The sequence below is a fragment of the Protopterus annectens genome, chromosome 13.part0, assembly GCF_019279795.1.
Source record: "Protopterus annectens isolate FY-2018-M chromosome 13.part0, PAN1.0, whole genome shotgun sequence".
Taxonomy (NCBI): domain Eukaryota; kingdom Metazoa; phylum Chordata; order Ceratodontiformes; family Protopteridae; genus Protopterus; species Protopterus annectens.
In genome coordinates, this window is record NC_056747.1 from 755,364,206 (window position 1) to 755,387,635 (window position 23,430).

Below are 23,430 nucleotides of genomic sequence, written 5' to 3' on the forward strand. Positions count from 1 at the left end.
AGCAGTTCCCAACTTAGAAGGATGAAAGCTACCTGTCCTGCCACCACAGTGCTTGCCTCAAACCTTCCTAATGAAAAACAACTGGTCTGAAGCCCAAGTGCTTAATCCAAAAGACTTAGAATGATAGCTACACTTTAATCAAGTTACAACCAAGCAGTAATAAATACAATTGAATACTTTAGAGAATGTCTGGATTAGTGCTCAATTTACACAAACAACGCTAGATCCAGCAGGCAGTGTATGTGTATATGTATATATATATGTATGTGTATATATATGTATATATATATATATGTGTGTGTATATGTATATATGTTTGTGTATATGTATATGTGTATTTATATGTATATGTATATATATATGTATGTGTGTATATATATATATATATATATATATATATATATATATATATATATATATATTATAATAAAACCTTGTTAAAAAAGAAGAAAACTAAATATAAAAGCAAACTAGGTTTCTTTTCATGAAAAATGGATGTAAGCTAGTGAAATCAAGTAGATTTGTTTTTATGTGTGTCTTTCCTAAAAATAGTAGAACACACTTGGCCAGAAGGTGAAAGATAAATCTTAATGTCAAGAAAAGAAATAGATGAGCCACTACCAGAAGTGATACGATTTAAAAAAACAATACTTTTCTTCAAGTCAGATATGTCACCTCGCCAAGCAAAAAAAATGTCATCAGTAAATCTTTTGTAAACATGTATATGACAAATTGTTTAGCGCATCCAAGTTTTCAAGTTCCCATGCACTTAGTACAATATTAGCAAAAGATGGTGCTACTTAAGTAACATTAAGGGCAGAAGGGCAGAGTCTAGCCTCTCCTCCCACAAGAGTGCAGACCACGAACCTTCTTAATGTAAAATAACTGGCCTGAAGCCCAAGTGCCTAAACCAGAACTAATACACTTGGACACTGGGCTCTCAATCAGCAGTTCACAACTTAGAAGGATCTAAGCTACCTGTCCTGCCACCACAGTGCAGGCCACAAACCTTCCTAATGTAAAACAACTGGTCTGAAGCCCAAGTGCTTAATCCAAAAGACTTAGAATGATAGCTACACTTTAATCAAGTTACTACCAAGCAGTAATAGATACAATTGAATACTTTAAAGAATGCCTGGATTAGTACTCAAGTTATGCAAACAAAGCTAGATTCAGCAGGCCTGGATCTAGTCTATGCAAAAGAAAAACAAGGTGTACCAATTTCAGTAAGAAGCAGTTCAAATATGCAGGCACTATAAGCCTTTAACCAGAAATCCCCAGCTCAGAAGGGCAGAGTCCAGCCTCTCCTCCCACAAGAGTGCAGACCGCAAACCTTTTTAATTTAAAATAACTGGCTTGAAGTCCAAGTGCTTAAAACCAGAATTAATACACTTTTAGAATAAGACAGTGAGTCCTCAATCAGCAGTTCCCAACTTAGAGGGATGTAAGCTACCTGTTCTGCCACTACAGTGCAGACCACAAACCTTCTTAATGTAAAACAACTGGCCTGAAGCCCAAGTGCTTAAACCAGAATTAATACACTTTTAGAATAACAGACACTGAGCCCTCAATCAGCAGTTCCCAACTTAGAAGGATGTAAGCTTACCTGTCCTGCCACCACAGTGCAGGCCACAAACCTTCCTAATGTAAAACAACTGGTCTGAAGCCCAAGTGCTTAAACTAAAAGGCTTAGAATGAGTTACACCAAGCAGTAATAAATACAATTGAGTACTTTTAAGATGACGCAAAAGCAAAATAAAGTAGGAAGAAACACAAATACAGTAAAAGCCGTTTTTTTTTTTTTTTTTTTTTTTTTTTTTTTTGTGAGCAAATGAGATGAGCACAGGAGTTACAGGACAGAAACAAGTGCAAATGCAGGCCTTCAAATCATAAAGTTGAGAGAGATGGAAGACCGCCCAAACGGCCAATAACTACAAATTCTGGGCCAGAACCACTCCTTATGTAGTACCCAGGTTACCTAGTGCTTACCACTCCCACTGATAAGCTAGAAGGCTTCCCTCCAACACAGAAAGGCTTGGGGGCTCAGAAGCTTACAAATAGTCCTGGATACAGCAAATCTGTATCTGGAACACTAATTACAGGAAAGGTAGGAAACAGGCTTACAATTTTTTTTTTTTCAGAAAAGTAGCAAAATCAGTAATAAAAACAATTCACATGCAGTGCAAGCTGGCACACTTGAGTATGTAGCAATATTAGTCCACACACAGTTTGAAAAAATGTAATTAAATTAAAAAGGACTAAAAGCAAGTGCAGAAAGGGTTTATTAGGTAGAATACGGTAAACAGATGGGACTAGGGGAGTGTCCTAGATCAAATCTACAGTGGGGCGGGCACTGCAAAAGCCACCAAATTTAAACTACAACCAAGAACAGGGAGGGTGGGGGGAGAGTTTCAACAGAGATGTGAGGAATCAGAGTGCAAATTATAAAACCAAAAAAATATATACTGATCTCTGTATATTTGCAGAACACTAAGACAACAGATATCTAAGCAACAATTTAGCTCTAATACAGAGTAATACAGAAAAATATACTCCGGTCTATATATTTGCAGATAGTCTTGTAAGGCTGTCTCTCAACACACAGGTCCACTTTAAACACCATCCTCATCTAGCGGACACCCACACAGTAGTCCAATACTTGTGTGAACTGTTAGATTCAGGGTTAACCTGTTCTTACATTGAGGCCCACTTGTCGGCCATTAATGTTTGCCTACCCTTGGAATCCACTCTCTTGTTTCAAGCAGACATTAAACTTGTCCTACGTGGAGATTTACACCTTTAATCCCAATGAAAAAAATTGCCCCTCCTTGGGACCTCAGTTTAATATTGGAAAAGCTAACTTTACCTCCTTTCAAACCAGCTGCTTCAGCTACTTTAAAATTCTGCACTTGGAAAACAGTGCTCCTTTTGGCCTTGACTTCAGCCTGCAGGGTCTCAGAACTCTTTAGCGTCATGGCTACTTCTCCCTTCTACATGTTGTACAAAGATAAAATCAGCTCAGGGCCAATTAATCCTTCATGCCAAAAGTGGTTAGTCAACTTATTCTCATCCAAGCAATCAATCTGCTTGCTTTTCCCCCAACCCTCAGAATAAAGGGGAAAGAATATTTGCAGTCTTTAGGCATTCACAGACTGCCGAGGTTTTACCAGGATAAAACTAAGGATATCAGAAAGACAGATAAGCTGTTTGTTTCCTTCATGGAACCCAGGTTAGGACAACCAGATGTTCTTAGTGTTTCACTGTTGCAGTCATCACACTTGGGTCATCTGCCTGCAGGTAGCCCTCAGTCGACCCGAATACCAGAGTTTTGGGATTTCTGTGTTAGATGCTGTTGCCTTATCCATGGCGTCGGGTATAAAACATGCAGCCGACGCCATTACATCAGCTTTTTTTGCCACGAGGGAGCCCGAAGCAGAAGCAATTTGCTAGTGCCGGTTGGCAACTACCCAAAATTTTCATTTTTCTTGTTTCAAACCTGAAGTCTTCTAAAGCTAAGTACCCCATTGGGGATCCTTTTGTCTTGCTCTAACTGGTCAGAAAAAGTTAATTTTCTTGCCTGTGAAAGCAAATACCTCACAGGATTTTTCATTCTTACTGCGTCACCTGTTTAGGTCCAGACCACGATGTCCCTCTCTGTCTGTTTTGTGCCTTGTTCAATGCCCGAAATATTTGTCGTTGGGCTATTTTTCTCTCTCATTTCTTTCGCTCTCATTCTTCATATTCCGAAATGGTGTCGGTAAGCCAGCCGACTACCGATCTACCGAAAAAAACGCAAAGATAGACCGCATAAGTCCAAAACTGCCGATGGCGCTTCCTTTAAGCTAGTCACCAGTCCGCCAGTACTCAGGTGCTTTTGCAGCCCCTGTTACCCGCTTCTACAGGTTTGCAGGCCTTTACTGAGACCCATTCGGAGTCCGGTATGCCATGAGGTGCTTCTTCGACTATGGAACCTGCGGATGTCTCTACCTTGGATGGGTCTGGCGCCGCTGTGCAGACACTGGCTTCTGAGGGTGTATTCAGAACTTCTGATGTTCGTATTAAACTGACTACTTCGTTAATGACTTAATCTACAGAATTTCTTGGGGCCAGAGTTCACACTACACCTAGGAAACCGGCCAAAGCACATTCTCAAGCTCCCATGCCACAGAAACAAATGCTTAGAATGGCTGAAGACCTTATTAGTTTAATTAAGGGAAGCCAGCCTTACACCTCTAAAAGACAAAGAATTGATTTTCCTTCAGATTCTTCAGACCATGAGTCTGATGACTCTGACCCCTGTGATTACCAGGACATACCCTTATCTACCTATGAGGACTCAGATGCAGAGGAGTAATTCCCCTCAGCCTCCCCCACAGAGAGGACCTTTCTTTCAGTGAAACCTTGCATACCCTAAGAGAGCATTTCCACTGGGAATGCCAGGACTACCCACTGTCCAAAAAGAGACTCTGGGAATTTTTATACTTACTTCAGCATAGGTCTCTAGCTATTCACCCTGTCCTGGATGTTGTAGATTATGTCTTCATGGAATCCAGTCTTACCCCTTATACTTTACCACCTACTCCTAGAAAGCATGACAGATACTACAAGAGTACCTGACTCTCACAAATTTCCCTCTAAAAATCCCACTGTGGATCCAGAGACCATTTCCCAGGGACCTAAAGGTATTAAGGCTTCTACAGCCAAAAATCCAGGGATTCTAGGGCTGTAGACATATGGGGTAAGAAGGTATATTCCTCTGGAACTCTTGCCATCAGGGCTTCAAATTCCCAGTTTCACATGTTGAAGTACCAGCAGCATATTATTTATCTAATTAAACAAAAAATGTTAATTCCTGATTGTTCAGAAATAAGGACTTACGAGACTTAATGCATTCTGCAAACCAAGTTGGTAAACATACTTTGCAGTGTGGTTTTGATGCCTTAGAAGCATCTTGCAGGGCTGCTGTCACTGTGTCTGTTCTGTGAAGGCATGCTTGGCTGAAGGAACAAATCTTGCCAGACCATATCAAGGCAAAATTACTGGATGCTCCATTAAACCAAGACGGTTTGGCTTGAAAGAGAAGTTCTTAAAAAGATGGAAGAAAAAGCTAAATCTATGCAAACTGTTAAAGATTTTACAGGTACAGCCACCTAGATTCAGCAGGCATTTGCCTTCAAAAGATTGGTGCTTTCCAGTCCCTTCCAGACCTTCTCAGCCCAAACCCAGGGGCAGCAGACCACAAAGATTACAGTCTCATGGTATGCACAGATCTAAAGATGGAGTGCTCCCTCCTCAAAAACTGGGAGTGGTAAGCCACCCCCCCATGGAAAAAGGTCACAATGGCTTGTCCTTAACCCTTCCCAGCCATGCCCAAGTACTTGCACCCCTAGGAGGAAAACTTGCCCTGCTTGCAAAAAACTGGGAGTATATTACCCAGGACCAATGGGTCTTAAACATTGTATCCCAGGGATACAGATTCTATTTCCACTCTCTGCCAACCCCAAGCGGATTGCCAGACCTTCCTCCACAAGGGCCTCTCCTCATCAAGATTCATGCCACGGCCATCTCTTCTTATTACAATACTGAGCCACCCCTCTTCTCTCACCCTCTGATTAAACAATTCCTGAGAGGAGCTAACAGTTTAAGACCCCCAAGGAGAGCTCCCACTCCTGCCTGGGACCTTAACTGTACTAGAGAAGCTCACGCTTCCCCCTTTTGAGCCTGCTGCTACAGCAGAGTTAAAATTCCTCTCTTGGAAAACAGCCTTAATGCTAGCCATCACTTCAGCAAGAAGAGTGTCTGAGTTACAGGCTCTTATGGCTGTGGAACCCTTCATTATCTTCCATGCGGACAGGGTTTCCCTCAGGACTAACCCGTCTTTTATGCCCAAGGTGGTATCCAGTGTGACTTTAAAGCAATCCATTTGCCAATCTTTTTTCCTAATCCTCAGAATAAAGGGGAAAGGATCCTGCACTCCTTGGACGTGCACAGACAGCTCAAGTTCTCCCTTGACGGGACTAAACCTTTCAGAAAATCTGACCAGCTGCTGGTCAGCTTTGCTGCAGGGGCAGAGGGCAAGGCAATTTCCAAACAAACCATTTCTAAGTGGATAGCACACTGCATCCTTTTCTGTTACAAACACCATGGTAAACCTACCTCACTGGGGATTAGACCTCATTCCACTAGGGCTACCTCAACCTCTACAGCTTTTCTCAGGAGAATCCCTACCAGGGACATCCTGGAAGCTGCAACCTGGAGTTCTGTACACATCTTCACCAAGCATTACCACTTACCTATCTTTTCCAAATCCAGAGCTGGATTTTGCCACAGCAGTCTTACAAGGCCTGCTAGTCAGCCCTACTACTTTCTGACTGCTTCCATCTTTCCTCAGCTTTGGGAATCAATCCAAGTGTGATGACTGCAGCAGTGAAACACGAACATAGTTCAGTTGTGTACACTTACCATAAATGTAGATGTTGGCGTGTATTCACTGTTGCAGTCCTTGTTACCCTCCCTCCAGCCCCCCCTGACTTTCTATACTTTCTACCTATCCTCATTTTTGGCCATATCTAATTTAAGTGGTATTTACTTTTTACTGGAGGTGTTTCACACCATTTGATTGCTTCCTATTATTTTGGGGGCTCCTGACATCTGGGACAAGAAAAACTCATGGAATGGCATCTGCTGCATGTTTTATACCCCTGACGACCGTATGCCATGGATGAGGCGACAGCATCCGATGCAGAAATCCCAAGACTCTGGCATTCGGACCAACTGAGGGCTGCTTGCAGGCAGATAACCCAAGTGTAGTGACTGCAACAATTAATACACTTGAACATCTACATTTATGGTAAGTGTACATAACTGTATTTTTCCAGTCTATTGCTTCCTGGAGTTCAAAGTCTGTTTCGTTCTGTTACTCTCACCATAAGATCAAAGTTTTGAAACTTTGAACCATTTAAATAGAGATTGCTGTACAGCTCACAGTATATTTACCATTTTCCTCACTGTAGTAGGATCTTGGAGTTGGTATATTTAATTAGTAGGGGGTGTGGAGGATGCAGGGGTGTAAGCCCCCCTGCAAAAATGTAAAAAAAAAAAAAAATGTTCTTTTTATTTAATTTATTTAAATTTCAAGTTTCAAAATTTCTATCTTATGGTCTCGACCATAAGAAATTTGAGGTTTTTACACTGGAATGTAGAAGTAGACCCATATATGTACATGTAGGTATACATGTGTGTGTATATATGCATATATATATATATATATATATATATATATATATATATATATACACATATATATATATGTGTATGTATATATATATATATATATATATATATATATATATATATATATATATATGTATACACACACGTATACATACATATATATATATATATATATATATATATATATATATATATATATATATATATACATATATATATATATATATATATATATATATATATACACACAGACACCATCTATCCCCCTCCCCCTTTCCATAGCTCTGCATGGCCTTGGAGTGTCTCATGAACTTTCACCTCTGCTCACCTGCCACCATGGAAATTTGTGTCTGACTGTGCAGTGTCTTTCACAGCATCCATCCATCTTGCCTGTACCTTAGCAACTTATGCAGTCCCATATTAATTTTAATATAAAGTTAGTCAAAGTTCCATTTCCATTGATGTACTTGCTGTAACTCAAAGCATGTTTTACTTTGTGGCTCTGTGACTTCTGTGTTAATATGGGCAATGATGGCCAAGTATTTTCACTCTGGCAAAAAACGTAGTCATTGTCAGACAATTTCCCCTTTAAGTTTAAATTTTCACTGCTTTGGTCCATCAGAGGTTATGTTCAGATACTTCAAACATACAAGAAGACCTCTTTTCCATGTAATCATGGACCTCTACCAGTGGTATCCCAGATATACAATGAGTCCTCTGCTTTGAATTTTTTATCTTTTGCATGTTTGTCATGCTGTCAATTTTCCGGATATTGTCTGCCTCATGTAGTTTCATCCAAAGTGTCCCTCTTCCAACACAGTTCTTTTCTTAAGTTATTGGATATTAAAACAGAGTGAGAAGGTTACACAGAAAAAACAATCAGTAAAAACTAAATGAAAACTCCAGCCTAGCTAGAACTTCCACTGAGTGACCTTTCAAACCTCTTGCATCAGAGGCACATGCTAGGCTGGAGTTTTCACCGATTGTTTTTTCTTTGTGACCTTCTCACTCGCTGTTTTAGTTTGTTAGTTGGGATATTTTGCAGTCATCCTAATGGTAATGGACATCAGCTGGGTATAACAGCCCTGTGTGTTTCTTATGCTTAGTCAAACACTCTGCTTATGCTGAGGTCATAAGGCCGAAATATGCATATCTATGGTAGTGGGGTTTGGCTTTATTGACTGAAATTCTTCATTGAAACGACTTAAAAAGAAATAAGTCATGGGCATTCAGAATCGCCATATAGCTGAAACACCTGATGTTCATAAGAGTCATTTGAATATATCCCATGCGCCTCTGATACAAGAGGTTTGAGAGGTCACTCAGTGGAAGTTCTAGCTTGGCTGGGGTTTTTATTTAGTTTTTACTGGTAAGTTATTGGATATTGATAGAATTCCCTTTTTGTGGCCTAACCCACAATATCCCAGATTTTGTTAACTGTATGCATGACTTAACTAGTTTTCACTCTTTAAAAGAGGATTGGGGGGGGGGGGCAGATCATTAGTATCCTTAGAAATGACTACTCTAGCTAGTTTGTACCTCTTTCCATGAGGGCTTTGAAGGGTCAGACCAGAGGTGTACTTGACTGCCCATCCATTCATCCAGGTTATGTTTAAAGTGGATCAGATTGCTACTTTGCATAACATCTACAGAATGTTTAGTTCATAAAAAAGAGATTCTGGTGATAGGATCTGCTGGTGAGGCAGATATCTATTTCTTTCAGGGGAAAGTTAGATGTCGTGAGTAGGTGTTCAAAAAGGAGTTAGTTTTGTGGATGTGAAGGAGGTCATGTGGGACAGTAGGCTAAATGGAGATCTCCACCCAAAAGTCTACAGAAAGCAGAAGAAAGAGCATTTTTATGGTGGTCTAGGTAGCTCAAGGAGGACATGTCCTTGATTATTTTAGCGAGGAAATGTGGTTTCTCGCGGTGTATATTCTTTAACAATTACATACCAAAGGGGACATTGTACCATGTTATTGGCCTTTTGATGGAGGAATAGAGAGAGAGAGATGGTGACTTCCTTGAATGTAGAAGATACACCGCCGTTGATCACTCTGGCCATATAAAAAGATTTCCTGATAATGGACATATGGTAATGAAAGGGGCAGTTCATTGTGAATGAAGATGCCCTTGTCCCCAATGACTGAGTTAGTTTTCAGGTGAGTGTCATCTATATGGTAGAAGCATGGCTGCCTATGTTTACCAGAAAACACAATGCTGCATTTCGTGGCATTTAATTTAAGGACATGGCCAGGCAGCACTTCCTGGTGTGTGTTAGACTCTCCTGGAAAATCTGCAGGTTATTTTCAAACTTTGACATGTCAGAGTCGATGTTTGCATCAGAGAGGTAAATTCAAAAGAGTATTAGTCCAAGCACAGATCTTTGGGATATGCTGCTGCTAACTACTATTTTGATGATGGCGCATTTTTAGTGCTGATAGATTGGGTTCTGCCTTTAATCCATGTGGTTATCCAGTGGGTAACCTAGGGGATTGCACTTAGATTAGTTTATCAAAAATGCCAGAATGTAGGATGGTGTCAAAGGCCTTGGCCAAGTCTAGGTTGGCAATGTGAACCAATTTGCCTGTGTCTAATGCCTCAGAGAATTGTTTGGAGAAGTCCAGCATGTTTAATTAGTTGCCATAATAGCAGAGTTGCTAGTGGGGGATGGAGCAGAGGTACTAAATTTCTTGCATAAAACAGCATTTGTTACACATGTTTTCCATTTTTAACTCTAATTATAATACTGTGTATGGACATTAAAACCAGGATCCATGCCAACACGTGCCTGGCAGCTGTGGTTGTATATTTGTAGTTACAAGTGTATAGACATGTGCTGTGCTGTTCTGACAGGAGTACTATACAGTTAGTAGGGTGGCACTTCTGTACTTAGTATTGAGTACTGCACAAAAGGTGGATAAGTAATGCATTATGGCTATGCAAGATAGTATTTACATAGGAGGTGCTTGTACTTTGATCTGTGGTCTGTTGCTTGGTCATAAACATGATGTTCTTGTAATAAGTCACCCTTACTTTTTTTTTTTTTTAAATGCTGTGAAACCTTTAATAACCACCCCAGCTGCAACCAAGTCCAAGTGACAGAGACTTAGTTGAATGTTTTGTTCTGAAACATGGTACCACAATACCACACGACACTCATTCATGCTGTACTGCAAAGTGTGGAGTGGACAAAAGATCAGTGTAACTGGAAATGGAAGTTCAGTTTGTCCAAAAGGAGGTATATGATTATGAAGAGAGGAAGGCAGCTTCCGGGATGTTGTAGGGGTTAAGTAGGTAGAAAAGTGAGTTACAGCTTCGGGTTATAACCCTATTGAAGACCTTGTGGTAGACTGAGAAAAGTGACTGTTGACAGCAGTGATATGATCATGCCCGATTGTTTACTTTCTGATGCATACGAGACATAACTGGGATGAATTGTTGAAAATGAAGTAATTAGTTAAAAAAAAATACTGGTTCTATACAGTGTGATCTTACAAGTATGTGAATTAAACTACATTATAATCCAATAAATTGACTTATCCTAATGGCCACATGAATAATCAGACTTGCGCCAATGACTTTGATAGAAATTGAACAGACAGTCTTCTGATCCAAAGACAGTTGTAATTCAACAAAGCAGTCACGGATTTAACAAGCTGGCCTGTATAAATTCCACCTAATTTATTGTTAAGGTCAAAATGGAGAGCATTGTTTTTCTTGGATGCTCATAACAGCTGAGGTAGTACAAGGTTAATGATTATGGAAGAGCTGATCAGCTTTTTGTGACTTTTAAGAGGAAAAATAATTCCAACAAGGCACAGTGAATTCATCCTGCTAGGGTGGCAGCCATATGACCACAATGTCTTGGGTACGTGTCCCCGTAGGATATTTTGAAACTGCAGCATGGACTTAATAATGTCCGCATAGTTACTTACATCAGGGGTAGAGAGTTGTTGGTGCAGCTGTTTTTCAGAGGATTCTACAACTGTGTTTTTCTAAGTGTGACCGTATTGCTCAGGAAAGTACCCAGCTATTGTGATTTGCTGTTTTAGTAACCCTTACTGAAGAAGAAAGTGTGTGTGTGATAAATTTGCTTAGTACTGAGAGGTGTGGTCACTTGAACTGTAAAGCAGTCTTTCATTCACTGAGAAAATGGTAACCAGTTGTTTTTTCACATAGTTAATGTTTTTGTTGTAGTTTCATTATCAAGATACTGCCTGTTACAATCACAGCTCACTTTGTAAACTGTTAATGGGCTCTAAGAAACGAAGGAAGCTCCTAACAATGCTGACTTTATGGAGCTAAGTTTCTGGTGTCATTCTAAGGAGATCCAGTATCTGTCTGCCTGGGATGACATGATTGACAGACCTAGATGCTTTGCCAGAGATGGCCTGCATCGGTCACCCATGGGCATCTGGATACTGGCCAAGGCTCTTGCCACCCCCTAATGTGCCTTTTTTAGGTGGTGTTCCAAACACCAAATTACCACCGTAACAGCTACAAACAAATGCAATCTGAGGGTCATGCTGCTCAACGCAAGAAGTCTAAATCTCAAAATGCACTCGCTCGAAGCACTCCTTAAAATAGAGAACATCGACATTTGTGCTGTAACAGAGACCTGATTCAAGGCAGCAGATAGCACCCCTGGACTACCAGGCTATAACTCATCCCATACTTTTCGACCCAAGAACTTGGACCAAAGCTCCAAAGGCGGTGGTGTTTCCATATTCATAAAGGATGCGCACATCTCCAGACTGGTAGCCCAACACGACGCATCAGAGATACTTCAGGTGCAGCTAACATTGAGTAAGACAGCAATTCAGGTCGTAGCTTGCTACAAGTCCCCAACTATGACACAGGACTCGCACTCCATGTTCCTAAGCACCCTGGAGAATATTAGGGTCCAACCTAACACTCTCATACTGGGCGACTTCAACTACCCCCCCCCCCCAATTAACTGGGAAAACTACTCATGTACCAATACACTTGCCCAATGTTTCTTGGAATTCATTAACTCCAATGCCCTGGACCAACTAATTTTTACCCCCCACTAGAGGTAGCAACATCCTTGACCTGGTCATTACTATCATTACTAACATGGGTGACCGTTGCTCTGTACCAATAGTCAACTCCTCCCTGGTTAGATCCAGCCGCAAACTAATCACCTTGGAAGTCCACATATCTGTCACCCCCCCACCCCCCGGCAAAGGTAACCACCAAGATAAACTTCTCCAAACCTAACTTTGGGCTCCTAAAAACAGAGGTGGCTAACTACACGGCACCCATGCAATTGGAGAACAGCTGTATGACCGCCGAATCCTACACTAATGCCCTGTACGAACACATACACAAATGCATGGATCTCGCCATACCCAATAGAACCAAGACGCTCTCTTCCAAAGAAAAGAAGCCAATCTGGGGGTTCCCTGCCATAAACAAACTCTACAACAGAAGGAGGAAACTTATGAGAAATAAGGTGAAGTCCCAAGACTGGAAAAACTCCCTTATCAGCCTCAACAAAAAGTTGAGATTCCTCATCAAATCCTGTAAAGCTAGCTATGAAAGCAGAATTGCAGGGGGTAGTAAAGACAACCACAAGGCCTTCTATAGTTATGTAAAGAATCTCCACGGCAATACCCAGATTTGCTCAGGGCTGTTGCACAATGGCACCTCCTATACCGAGTCTACAGATATTGCCAGTATACTGGCTGATAGATTGATTGCTAACTTTACCCCTCTCTCCCCCACCAAAGGACCAATCACAATATCAGTAGATTGCCAGGCAACCCAGTATTACTGCTGCCCAGGTTAAAACAGCACTGTCCAAGGCCAAGAATACAGCTTCTGTGGGACTTGACAATATCCTTGGCAATATTCTACATGAATTACAGAGTGAGCTGCCGCCTCACCTGTGTGCCCTTTTCAAGCACAGCCTCACCTCAGGCTTTGACCCTACCAAATGGTGCACTGCTAAAGTTATCCCTCTCCACAAAGCAAGAGTGACTACAGACCCTAGGAACTATCGCCCCATTAGCCTGATAAGTCTGATATGCAAAGCTATGGAATGCATCATCATGGACCTAATAAACAAAGATATAGGTAACCTCCAAACTCTGGATCCCTCACAGTTTGGTTTTGTGAAGGGTAGATCATGCCTGCTCAACCTTGTCGACTTCTAGGAGTCAGTCACCAGAGCTGTGGATGAAGGCAAGGTGGTTCATGCAGCCCACCTTGATCTGGCCAAGGCCTTTGATATCATTCCCCACTCAGGAGTCATAAAACAATAAGTGAGAGGGTCACAGAAAAACCAGTCAGTAAAAAGAAAATGAAAACTCCAGCAAAGCTAGAACTTCCACTGAGTGACCTCCCAAACCTCTTTTATCAGAGGCAGATGGGATATGTGCAGATGACCCTTATGAACATCAGGTGTTTCAGCTAATTGGCGATTTGGAATGCCCATGACTTGATTAGTCACTTTTAATGGACAACTTCAGGCCAATAAAGCCAGACCCCACTAGCTGTGGATATGCATATTTCGGCCTTATGATGGCTCATAACAAGGCCGAAATATGCATATCCACAGCTAGTGGGGTTTGACTTTATTGGCCTGAAATTTTCCATTAAAACGAATCAAGTCATGGGCATTCAGAACTGCCAATTAGCTGAAACACCTGATGTTCATAAAGGTAATTTGCATATATCCCACGTGCCTCTGATACAAGAGGTTTGGGAGGTCACTCAGTGGAAGTTCTAGCTTTGCTGCAGTTTTCATTTGTTTTTACTGATTGTTTTTTCAGTGACTTTCTCACTTATTGTTTTAATTTGTTGTTCGGGATATTTTTGCAGTGACCCTAATGATAATGGACATCAGATGGGTATAACAGCCCTGTGTTTCTTATGCTTAGTGAAACGCTCTGCTTCTGCTGTGCTGACTAGGTCATAAGGCCAAAATATGTGTATATTTTGGGTTTATTGGCCTGAAATTGTCCATTAAAACGACGAATCATGTCATGAGCATTCAGAATCGCCAATTAGTTGAAACACCTGATGTTCATAAGGGTCATTTGCATATATCCTATGTGCCTCTGATACAGCAGGTTTGGGAGGTCACTCAGTGGAAGTTCTAGCTTTGCTGGAGTTTTCATTTTGTTTTTACCACTCAGGAATCATAGAAAAACTCTAAGCTAGGCATCAACCCCTATATCATTAGGTGAGTTGCAAACTGGCTCACAGAACCCACAGTGTGAAAGTAGAGGACTCCAAGCCAGACTACCACTCATGAATGGAGTCCCACAGGGTTCGATCATGGGTCCTTTCCTGTCTGGTATCTGCTTCTCTGAAGTCCAGGCTAACTTGAAGGGACTCTGGCTGACAAAGTTCACAGACGATTGCAAGTTGGGAGCCATAATTAACCCCCCAAGTGATGTTGACATCTTATAAAAGGCCTCACTGAGACCAGTGACTGGTGTCAGAACCATGGCCTTAAGCTCAATGCCACAAAATGTCATTATCCCCTTTGGGAAAAACCCGGTTCCCATGAATTACCACATTGATGGTAGTCCATTGAACACAGAAGGTGTCATAAGAGATCTGGGAACACAGGTTGACAGAAACCTCTCTTTTGACCACTACATTGCCACTGTGGTCAGAAAGTCTTATGTGGCACATCTCATTACTAAGGGTTATGCATCCAGGAAGAAGGAGGTCATTGTCTCCCTCTACTCTTCACCTCATTAGGCCAGTCATTGAGTACAATGCCCCATTTGGCATGTACTGGTGTCAGAACCATGGCCTACAACAACTGGAGAGGCCGCAAAAATACTACACAAAGAGGATCTTAGGGCTTGTACACTTGTCCTGTATGGACAGACTCAAAAAAACTCCCAACTATTCTCTGTCTCATATCGCCTACTTAGAGTTGATCTCTGCTTCACTTACAAAAGCCATGTCTGACCCAGCTCTGTTAGAAAGGCTACATCTAAAGAAATCCCAATCCCACCGCACTACACGCTCCAGAGACCTCAACCTCATTACCACAATCAACAGAACAAGCTGGAGGGACAGGTTCATAACCCAGAGACTGCCCATGCTGTGGAATAGACTTGCCATACATGTCAAGCAGAGCGCCTCACTGGCCTTCTTCAAGAGAAATCTTGATGAGTGGATGGGAAATAGAAAATTCACCCCGGGGATCACTCCAGTGGCTCTGCTTGACAGAGGCACTGGGAACTAAGATTGGGTGGCATGATGCCAGGGTAGTCCTATGGGCTAGGCTTGTAAAGGCTCCAGAGTGATTAGCCTAGCACACACCTCTGAACCTATATGTCATTATTTGAAGGACTGTAGGCATATGGTCAGAACTGGTCTTTTGAATGGTTTGATGTACAGCTGGTGATTCCCTACTGCCTGGAATTCAAACAGATAAGGGTGGTAAAACACTGTTACAGTGATCAATTCTTAAACATCTACTGCTATTGTAAGTGTACATGTGGCTGGACTTCCTCTGCAGTTTCTTTGTTAAAACCATACTCTGTTTCACCCTTAGTCACCTCCTTTGTTTCACTTTTCTCTCTCTAATTTCCCTTCCTACAGTAAAGTGCCTGTTTACTTTGATTCTGAGCTGTACTTATCCCTGTTTGTTTAATTTTACCTTTGTCTGATTAATTACGAGATTGACTTTGGGGTTTGTCTGTTGTTTTTTTTTTTTTTCTTTTCTTGTTAGGATTAGTAATTTTACATTAATTTTTAATGCGCTGTTATACTTGTGTATTTTATGCGCAAAGTCTTAGTTGTGCTTGCATTCTTTAGAACACTGATCATCTCTGGAAGTTTTCTCCCCAAGTCTTTATTATAAATATGCCATGTCCTACTGGACAATAACCAGCCACCAAAGTAAATAAAGATATTTCTTGACAGATGACTTTGCAAAAGCTGCAGGGGGTGACAGTAGTATTCAGTAATTTACACCCAGTAAGGAGCTTGTCAGTGATAGAGAAGTTTACTGTTATCGGTTACTTCACAGTTGTGGCTAGGTGTTATAGCCAACAATGGCTGTTGTACTAACTGTGGTGCTGTTCATTAAGGTTCTTGCTAAGAATATAGGGGTGTAGAAAGTTTTCACATGGTGACCACCACATGGTTGCGATCCTCTACATATGGAGGAAAGTAACTGTAAATGAAGCAGGATTTATATACATAGTAAGGCAAGCAGGTGTCTTGTAAGAAGCAGTTAAAAGAAAACACCATTCTGTAGTATAGTTAACCTTATTTGCAAGGTATTTTTTAGTCCGTAATGTCCATTAGATTGTATTTAATTCTCAGTGAACTTTCAGTAATCTTGACTGTTTTCAGTTTTACTTGTTTCCCTGCCACATACATTGAAGGCCTTACCATTTTTCCTGTTTGGTTCTCATTTTTAAAGAAAACTTTTTGTCAACCTGTATGGTTATGTACTTTTTACTAATAGTCACTGTGATATTTATAATTAAATAAGCTTACAGTTAAGCTCTAAAAGCATGAAACAGGTAAAGTGGAAAATGTGCGATTTAGTCTGCAGTAAACATGATTTTTTCAGTGGCATAAAAAGATAGGTAAACTTGTAATCTTTTACCCTATTTATTAAAAGGTATATAAATCATCTAACTGAAATTTGTAACCGCATTCTGCTGGGAAATGCTGCAGTCATACATAAGATGAGAAATAATTTAGCAAATGTATCCTTGGTGGGGTGTACAATGTGGAGCCTTTTCTTAACTGTGGATGAAGTAGGCCCATTCCTAGGGCAACAGTGCACATTTCCTGCATGCTCTTGAAGCAGACTGCCCTTAGTGAGCTGCTTAGTGATTTAAGTTTGAATGCATTTTTTGTACTTTAAACAGTTTCGTAACTCCGGTACACCTTGAGAGGTCAAATCAAATCCCTGGTGGCTATCAAATTTTAGATGTAGATAATTTTGTTTATGGGCAGTAGAGTACAGGACCATCACAATTTCATGTTGTGAGATTGTATCTTGCTGAGGACATCAGAATACTAGATAGAGTTAACATGTAACACTTTTCCTGAGTGTGAATTTGAGAAATCATAATTAACAGCATTTGAGTTTTACTTGCAATACCATATAGACTTGTAAACAATGTCATTTTTGGTCTGTGAAATGCTTTTATCCATTTATCTACAAAATGAAGTGCAGCAAAAAACCTACAGGCAGCTGAAATTTTTTCTTTACTTGATTTTGTCTTCAGAAATTGATCAGAACTGACAACTTCCATATCTTGCAAGAGTGATTGGGAAGGGGAGGGTCTGTAACGTTTTTAGGATTAAGTTGGACATGAAACCTTGCTCTTTGCCAGCTTTGTATTGAAGAAAATGTAAATATACAGAGAAGGGCTTTTACCAGTTTAAAGCAGGCATAGATTAGACTAATTCAGTTAAAAAGAAGCAAATATTCACCATTCATATATCATCAAAAAGCTAGTTGTTCATGGAACTGTTGCTGGGACTAAATGGAGAAGGAAAAACTTATTTATAATGCCTGGGGTGGTATCAGTGTAGGATCCCAAATTTTATTCTGGGAAGAGGACAGAGAAGCTGAAAACAGTTACATCACTATGACTGTCCTTGGTGACTGTCATTGTAGACTAATACATTTAGATATAATAAAAATTACCCAATGATGCTGATGTATCAGTAGTTCAAACAGTATCAAGATATGATGAAGAAACTTTTTTTAGTTATGCAGTGGATTTTTCTTAGTTAGTATAGCATAGGTTGAGTAAAATGGTTAAGTTATTAGCTTGTTTCATAATTCACTAAATTGAATTAATGTGTAGTTGTTTTGGGTGTGTTAAGTATTTTTTTCTTCAACCTCTTTCCTTTAGCTTTTTTTTTTTTTTTTTATACTTTGAATAGTAATTGCTCAGTTTTTCTTTTCATTTATTTGCAGTGTTAAATAGCTATGTAATTACATTGTGCTTTTATTCTATTATGAGATGTCAGCACAGATGATTTGCAAAAAATTTTAACAGGAATTTTTTGAAAAATATTTGATGTGCTGATTTTAACATATTTATATGAATAGGTTCATGTTTTTTTTTTTTATTACTTTTTTTAGGAACAGGAGCATGGTGTCGGTCGGACGGGGACTGTGAACAGTATTGGCAGCAACCAGTCAATACCCAGTATGTCTATTAGTGCCAGTAGTCAAAGCAGTAGTGTCAACAGTCTTCCAGAGGCCTCTGATGATAAGAGTGATCTTGATATGATGGAAGGAGACCACACTGTGATGTCTAATAGCTCTGTCATCCACCTCAAGCCAGTGAGTTATTTTCGTATTTTCCTCAGTACATTAGAAGATCTAAAACTGTAGTGTAGGATCAGAAGACACAGTTCATGAAGCAGTAGAAGTACTGCAGAGAAGACTGCTTCCAACTCAAGTCCCTTAAGTGAAATTTTGCTGGAGATAATGTGTTTTTATATGTTCTTTTCATTTAAGATTTCTGCTGCCTTGTTTTTTGAAAGAGCAGTATTGAAAACAATATTTTAATTTTGCATACCATGCAATTCCCATGCATGGTGCAATCATTCTTTCAGTATTGATTGCTCGTGCAGTCATTTTGCATTTTATGTTTGTATATTAAAAATATAAAAGCCTCTTGTCAGGCAATTAGTGCTCACATTCACCTTTCAGTGGCTTACCAGTGTTAAGCATGTAAGTCTAGATTGTTTGAATATTGCTCCTTAAAGGAGGAAAAATAAAACAGATGAACTATTTACCGTATATTTGAGGTTAGGAATTAGAGACTATATAGATTTATTTTCAGTACAAGTCTTAACACCCAAACCAGTGGTTTCATACTGTCTGCTTTATTAAATAACTTTACATCCTAGAAGCCTTCTTTCATAACACTGCCCTCTGAAAACCCCCAGTGTCTGATGATTTTTTTTTCTCTGATTCTACATGTGGGTTGTCTGATTCGGACATATCTGACCCTCGGGTGCCTTATTACCAAAGCTTTGGAAATGAGAGCTGTCTCCTCCCCTACCCACAGTTCCAGTGTACTGCCTGAATTACCCCCAGATCTTGTTTGCTGCCTGACAAACCAGAAGTGTGGACTGAGAGCTCCATCATTTATTACAGTAAGTGAAAACTTTTCCTCCCCTTTTCAGAAATTTGAACTAGACTAGAGTAGTGTTAGGTTATTAGTAGTAGTTTAAGGTAAATCAGTTGTTTTCTATTTTTTCTAATGTTTCCTTCTATGTGATCCTACGTATATGTTTAATATTAAGGTAGTAAGTAAGCTAGTTATTTAGGTAAGTATAGTTAACATTTAGATACAATGTTATAATTATTCTGATGTCAACAGGTATTAAAAAAGTGTTCTTTCTGTGGGCATAAAATACCTCCAAGGCCCACACTTGCTGTGTCTTCTGTTTGGGGCCTTCCCACTGGCAGCATTAGTGCTCCATTTGTGTTGTGTTTGGCACTAGAGACCTTCAGGAGAGAAGAGAGAAACTAATTATAAAAGACCTTCTTCCCCCACAGGGTCCAGAATGTCTTCTGATCTGTTTCCCTTTCTCGAAGAAGAAAAGAGTTGAGGAACAGGACAGATCAAAAGAAAAAGTGAGAGAAGGATACAGATAAGGCAAAAGAAAAGTCTAAAGAAAAGAGACCCAAGAAAAGGTCTCCTGACTTCACAGCTATTGTAGGTCCAGAGCTTAAAGTTTCGAGGCAGTCTGATCAGTGTTTTAAAGATCCAGACCACCAAACCAAAGTCTTATTTTACACTGGGGTCCATCAGTCCCAGGCTTCATTCACCAGTTCTACAAAAACTACCTTTGAAGCCTACTTCACTAGCCTTGTCCCCCAGATCTGGTTGATCTACTGGGAGTCTCTCTGAATTTGATGTCAACTGAATGATGAAGTTTTTGAGGACTCATTCATCTGGGAGTCGGCCTATCTTCATCCCCAAGAAAAGGACTGGGATCAGTCCCTTCCACCACAGCTGCTCAGCTTCCTGTGTCATCCCCATTCTAGAAGCCAGTGTATGTCGAATCCAACCTTCTGGTGGTACCAGGTTCGGAGTTGGTAGCCCTGGAGACTGTCTTCAACATCTTCCCTCACTCACTTGACTCTGATGCCCTTGGTTTGATTAAAAGTCCCAGAGCATCTGTATTGGAGCTCAGCCAGTGGATTCGATCCCAAGGGTTTTGGAGCTGTCCTGCTTCTCAGGACTTTGGCATTAGACAGCATGGTTCCAAGGTCCTCCTTGGACCCTTCAGCTCTTGGAATCAAGAGAGCTTATGATTCTGCTAACCTAAATGTCTTTTCTTCAGTTCCATTGACTGAGTCAGCTTTCAAGACTGTGGAAGGGACCTTGGATAGACCAAGACGTCTTGTATGTACTCAGAGTTCGGATGTATCCAGACACTCTCTCTGATTATGGCACCTACTTCCTCCTGTTCTGGTAGACAGGGTTAGATGGACCCCGTAGGCCTTGAGACTGCTCTGCATTCGAGTCCCATATCCGATTCCGATGTGTCCCCCTCAGGAGTCCCAAGGCACATTCCTCTGAAGATTGGTAAGCAGAAGCATATTGACTCTTCTGAGTCTGTCACAGAAGACACCAACTTAGGTGCGGGAGAAGGTATCCCAAGGTCCTTTGAAGGCATCCTTGATTTGATGAAATGGGTGGTGGGTAGTCGACTGAAACTGCTGCTGTTGATGAGTCTGTCTTTCCCAAAGCCTTTGGGTCCGGCCCTTCAATGTCCTAGGTGCATTTCTTCCTGATACCTTAGTCGATCTCGGTACTCAATGCCTGGGAGGAATCTGATGTGGCAGAGTTCATTTCAAAGAAACTGGACAGAATTTTAGTTGCCTTCAGGAAGGAAAACACTTGAGCTAAGGGTTCTTCTGTAGATGCCATGGTGGTAGCAGCAGCCATGAAAAAGGAACTGTCAAAAGGGAGTTCCTCTGTCCATCCCCCTAACAGTGAATCTAGGGCATTGGACAGGTCGGGAGAAGTGGAGTTATGCTTCAGCCACGTTTTCTCTTTTTGAGTTGAACTACATGGTTCACTTGAAGCATTTCCAGAGGGATTTGACTAAGGAACTCTCAAATTCCCTAGTGGGTAACTGACAATTAAATATCCCAAAAACTGGATTCCCAGTTGTCTACCCTACAATCATTATTGAATGTTGCCATGAGTGCGCTATCTAATGCAGCAGATGGTGCAACCTGAGCAGTCGGTACAAGTATTACTTTGCAAAATCGTGCCTGGATGCATCTCTGCAGCTTTGCTGAAAGCTTTAAAACATCTTTCTTAACTGCCCTCTATGATGACTCCACTCTGTTTGGACCAAAAGTCAAGGACAGGTTTACCAGGAGTGAGCAGGATGGTAAGACCTTGTCTGCCTTTGGAATTCATTTTTTGACTCTTCAGAGATCCTTCTCCAAGAATCAGAGTAGTTAAAGAAAGATGTGGTTCAAGAAATCACAAGGCTTTCACCAGGACACTTCCATGGATAGGCGTCCTGGCGGCAGAGGTAGTTCCATGGAACGTTGCCCACGAGGCAGAGGCAGTTTGCAAAACCAAGGTTTCCATGGGCTATTCACAGTGAAACCTTGTCAGTGTCCCTTGCTTGTCCAACTGTTGCACTCTGGAGGCAGTCAGGGGACACTTCTACTTGCACTCTTTAGCCTGGCAAAATATATCTTTCAATTTTTGGGTGCTAAGGATCATTACCAGAGGTTATAAAATATTCACACAAAACAAATGATTCCGGATACTCCATTCAGTCAGATGGAATCCACAGCAATAGAAGTTTCAAAGTTGCTGGACAAGAGAGTCATCCAGCCAGGACTACAGTACCAGTCAGAATCCAGAATCTGTTCAAGGTTCTTTTTAGTTCCAAAGAAGTTAGGGGATCTAAGACTTAGTTTGGATCCCAGCGATCTGCATCAATTTGCAAAATGGATGAAATTCCATATGGTCATGGTTCAGTCCTTTATACCTCTACCGAGAAGGACGATTGGATGTGCTCTGTAGATTTCCAGAACACCTGCTATCACATCAAGATCCAATGGCAGTGCAGGAGATTCCTTCATTTCGGGTTGGGGGAGCCAGTCACTATCAATTCAGAGCTCTGTCATTCTGTCTCACCACAGCCCCCCAGGTGTGTTCACCAAGATAATGGCAGCTATGACGCCTATTTCAGGCTACAAGGGATCCAGGTATTCCCATATCTGGACAATTAGCTTCTAACTGCTACTTCCAGGGATCTACTTCTGATTCATCAGTCATTCCTGTTACAGCTGAGAATGCATCTGGGCATTTCTGTAAACACCAACAAAAGCAAGCTACCTCCTACTCAATATATAGAGTTCATAGGTTGCCAGTTAGACACCATACATCAGACAGCAAAACTTCCCTCATTATGATTCAAATCAATCAGATCCATAGCTCCCCAGGTGATGGATCTTCCCGTACTCCAGGTTCAACTGGTGTTATCGATCTTGGGTTTGACGGTGTCCTCCATAGTCATGGTTCTTTCAGACACGTGTCAGAGATCTACAATGGATGGTAGCTGTGCAGTGGTTTCAAATTTCATTCTCTTCACTACAGAGTATGAATCATGCAGGTCTGCAGGGGCCACATTTCATGGCAGATTTTGTCTGATTCAGTAACTCTGCAGACTCTACCGTTTTCCTGTAATTAGAGCCACAGTAACCATGGACATCTCTCTCCTTGGGTGGGGCAGGGGTTTTGAAGAGAAAGCAATGAACAGAACATGGTCTGTGATAGAGGCCAAGGTTCACATCAACATCTTGGAGTTAAAAGCAGTCCTTCTAATGTTGCAGGCAGTACAGGACTATGTACCCAAGGATGTGATTGCCATACACTCAGTATTTCATTGGTTTGGTACATTAATAGACAAGGTAAAAAACTATCATGTCCTGAAGTTCATCGTGCATACAGCTGCAGTCATAACAGATGGGTTATCCTGCCATCAGGCGGGTCCTCGGTCGGCCGAATTCCAAAGTCTAGGTCCAGCATTGGTTGTCGTCGCTTCTTCCCTGACGTCAGTGTGGCAGGGGTATAAAAGAGGCAGCCGACGACATTTTCTTCAGTCTTTCTTGCCGCGCGGTGCCCGAAGCAGAAGCAGTTTGCAAGTGCCGGTTGGCCAGCTCCTGAGATTTA

General features: G+C 41.0%; 1 protein-coding gene across 1 annotated transcript in view; it reads left to right on the forward strand.

Annotated features, from left to right (window-relative positions):
• Positions 1–23,430, forward strand: part of TAOK1 (TAO kinase 1) — a 3,628,992-nt gene that overhangs the window by 1,995,922 nt on the left and 1,609,640 nt on the right. The window contains exon 13 of the mRNA XM_044054451.1: positions 18,345–18,548. Coding sequence (XP_043910386.1) covers positions 18,345–18,548 — 204 coding nt within the window. The remainder of the gene's footprint in view (positions 1–18,344; positions 18,549–23,430) is intronic.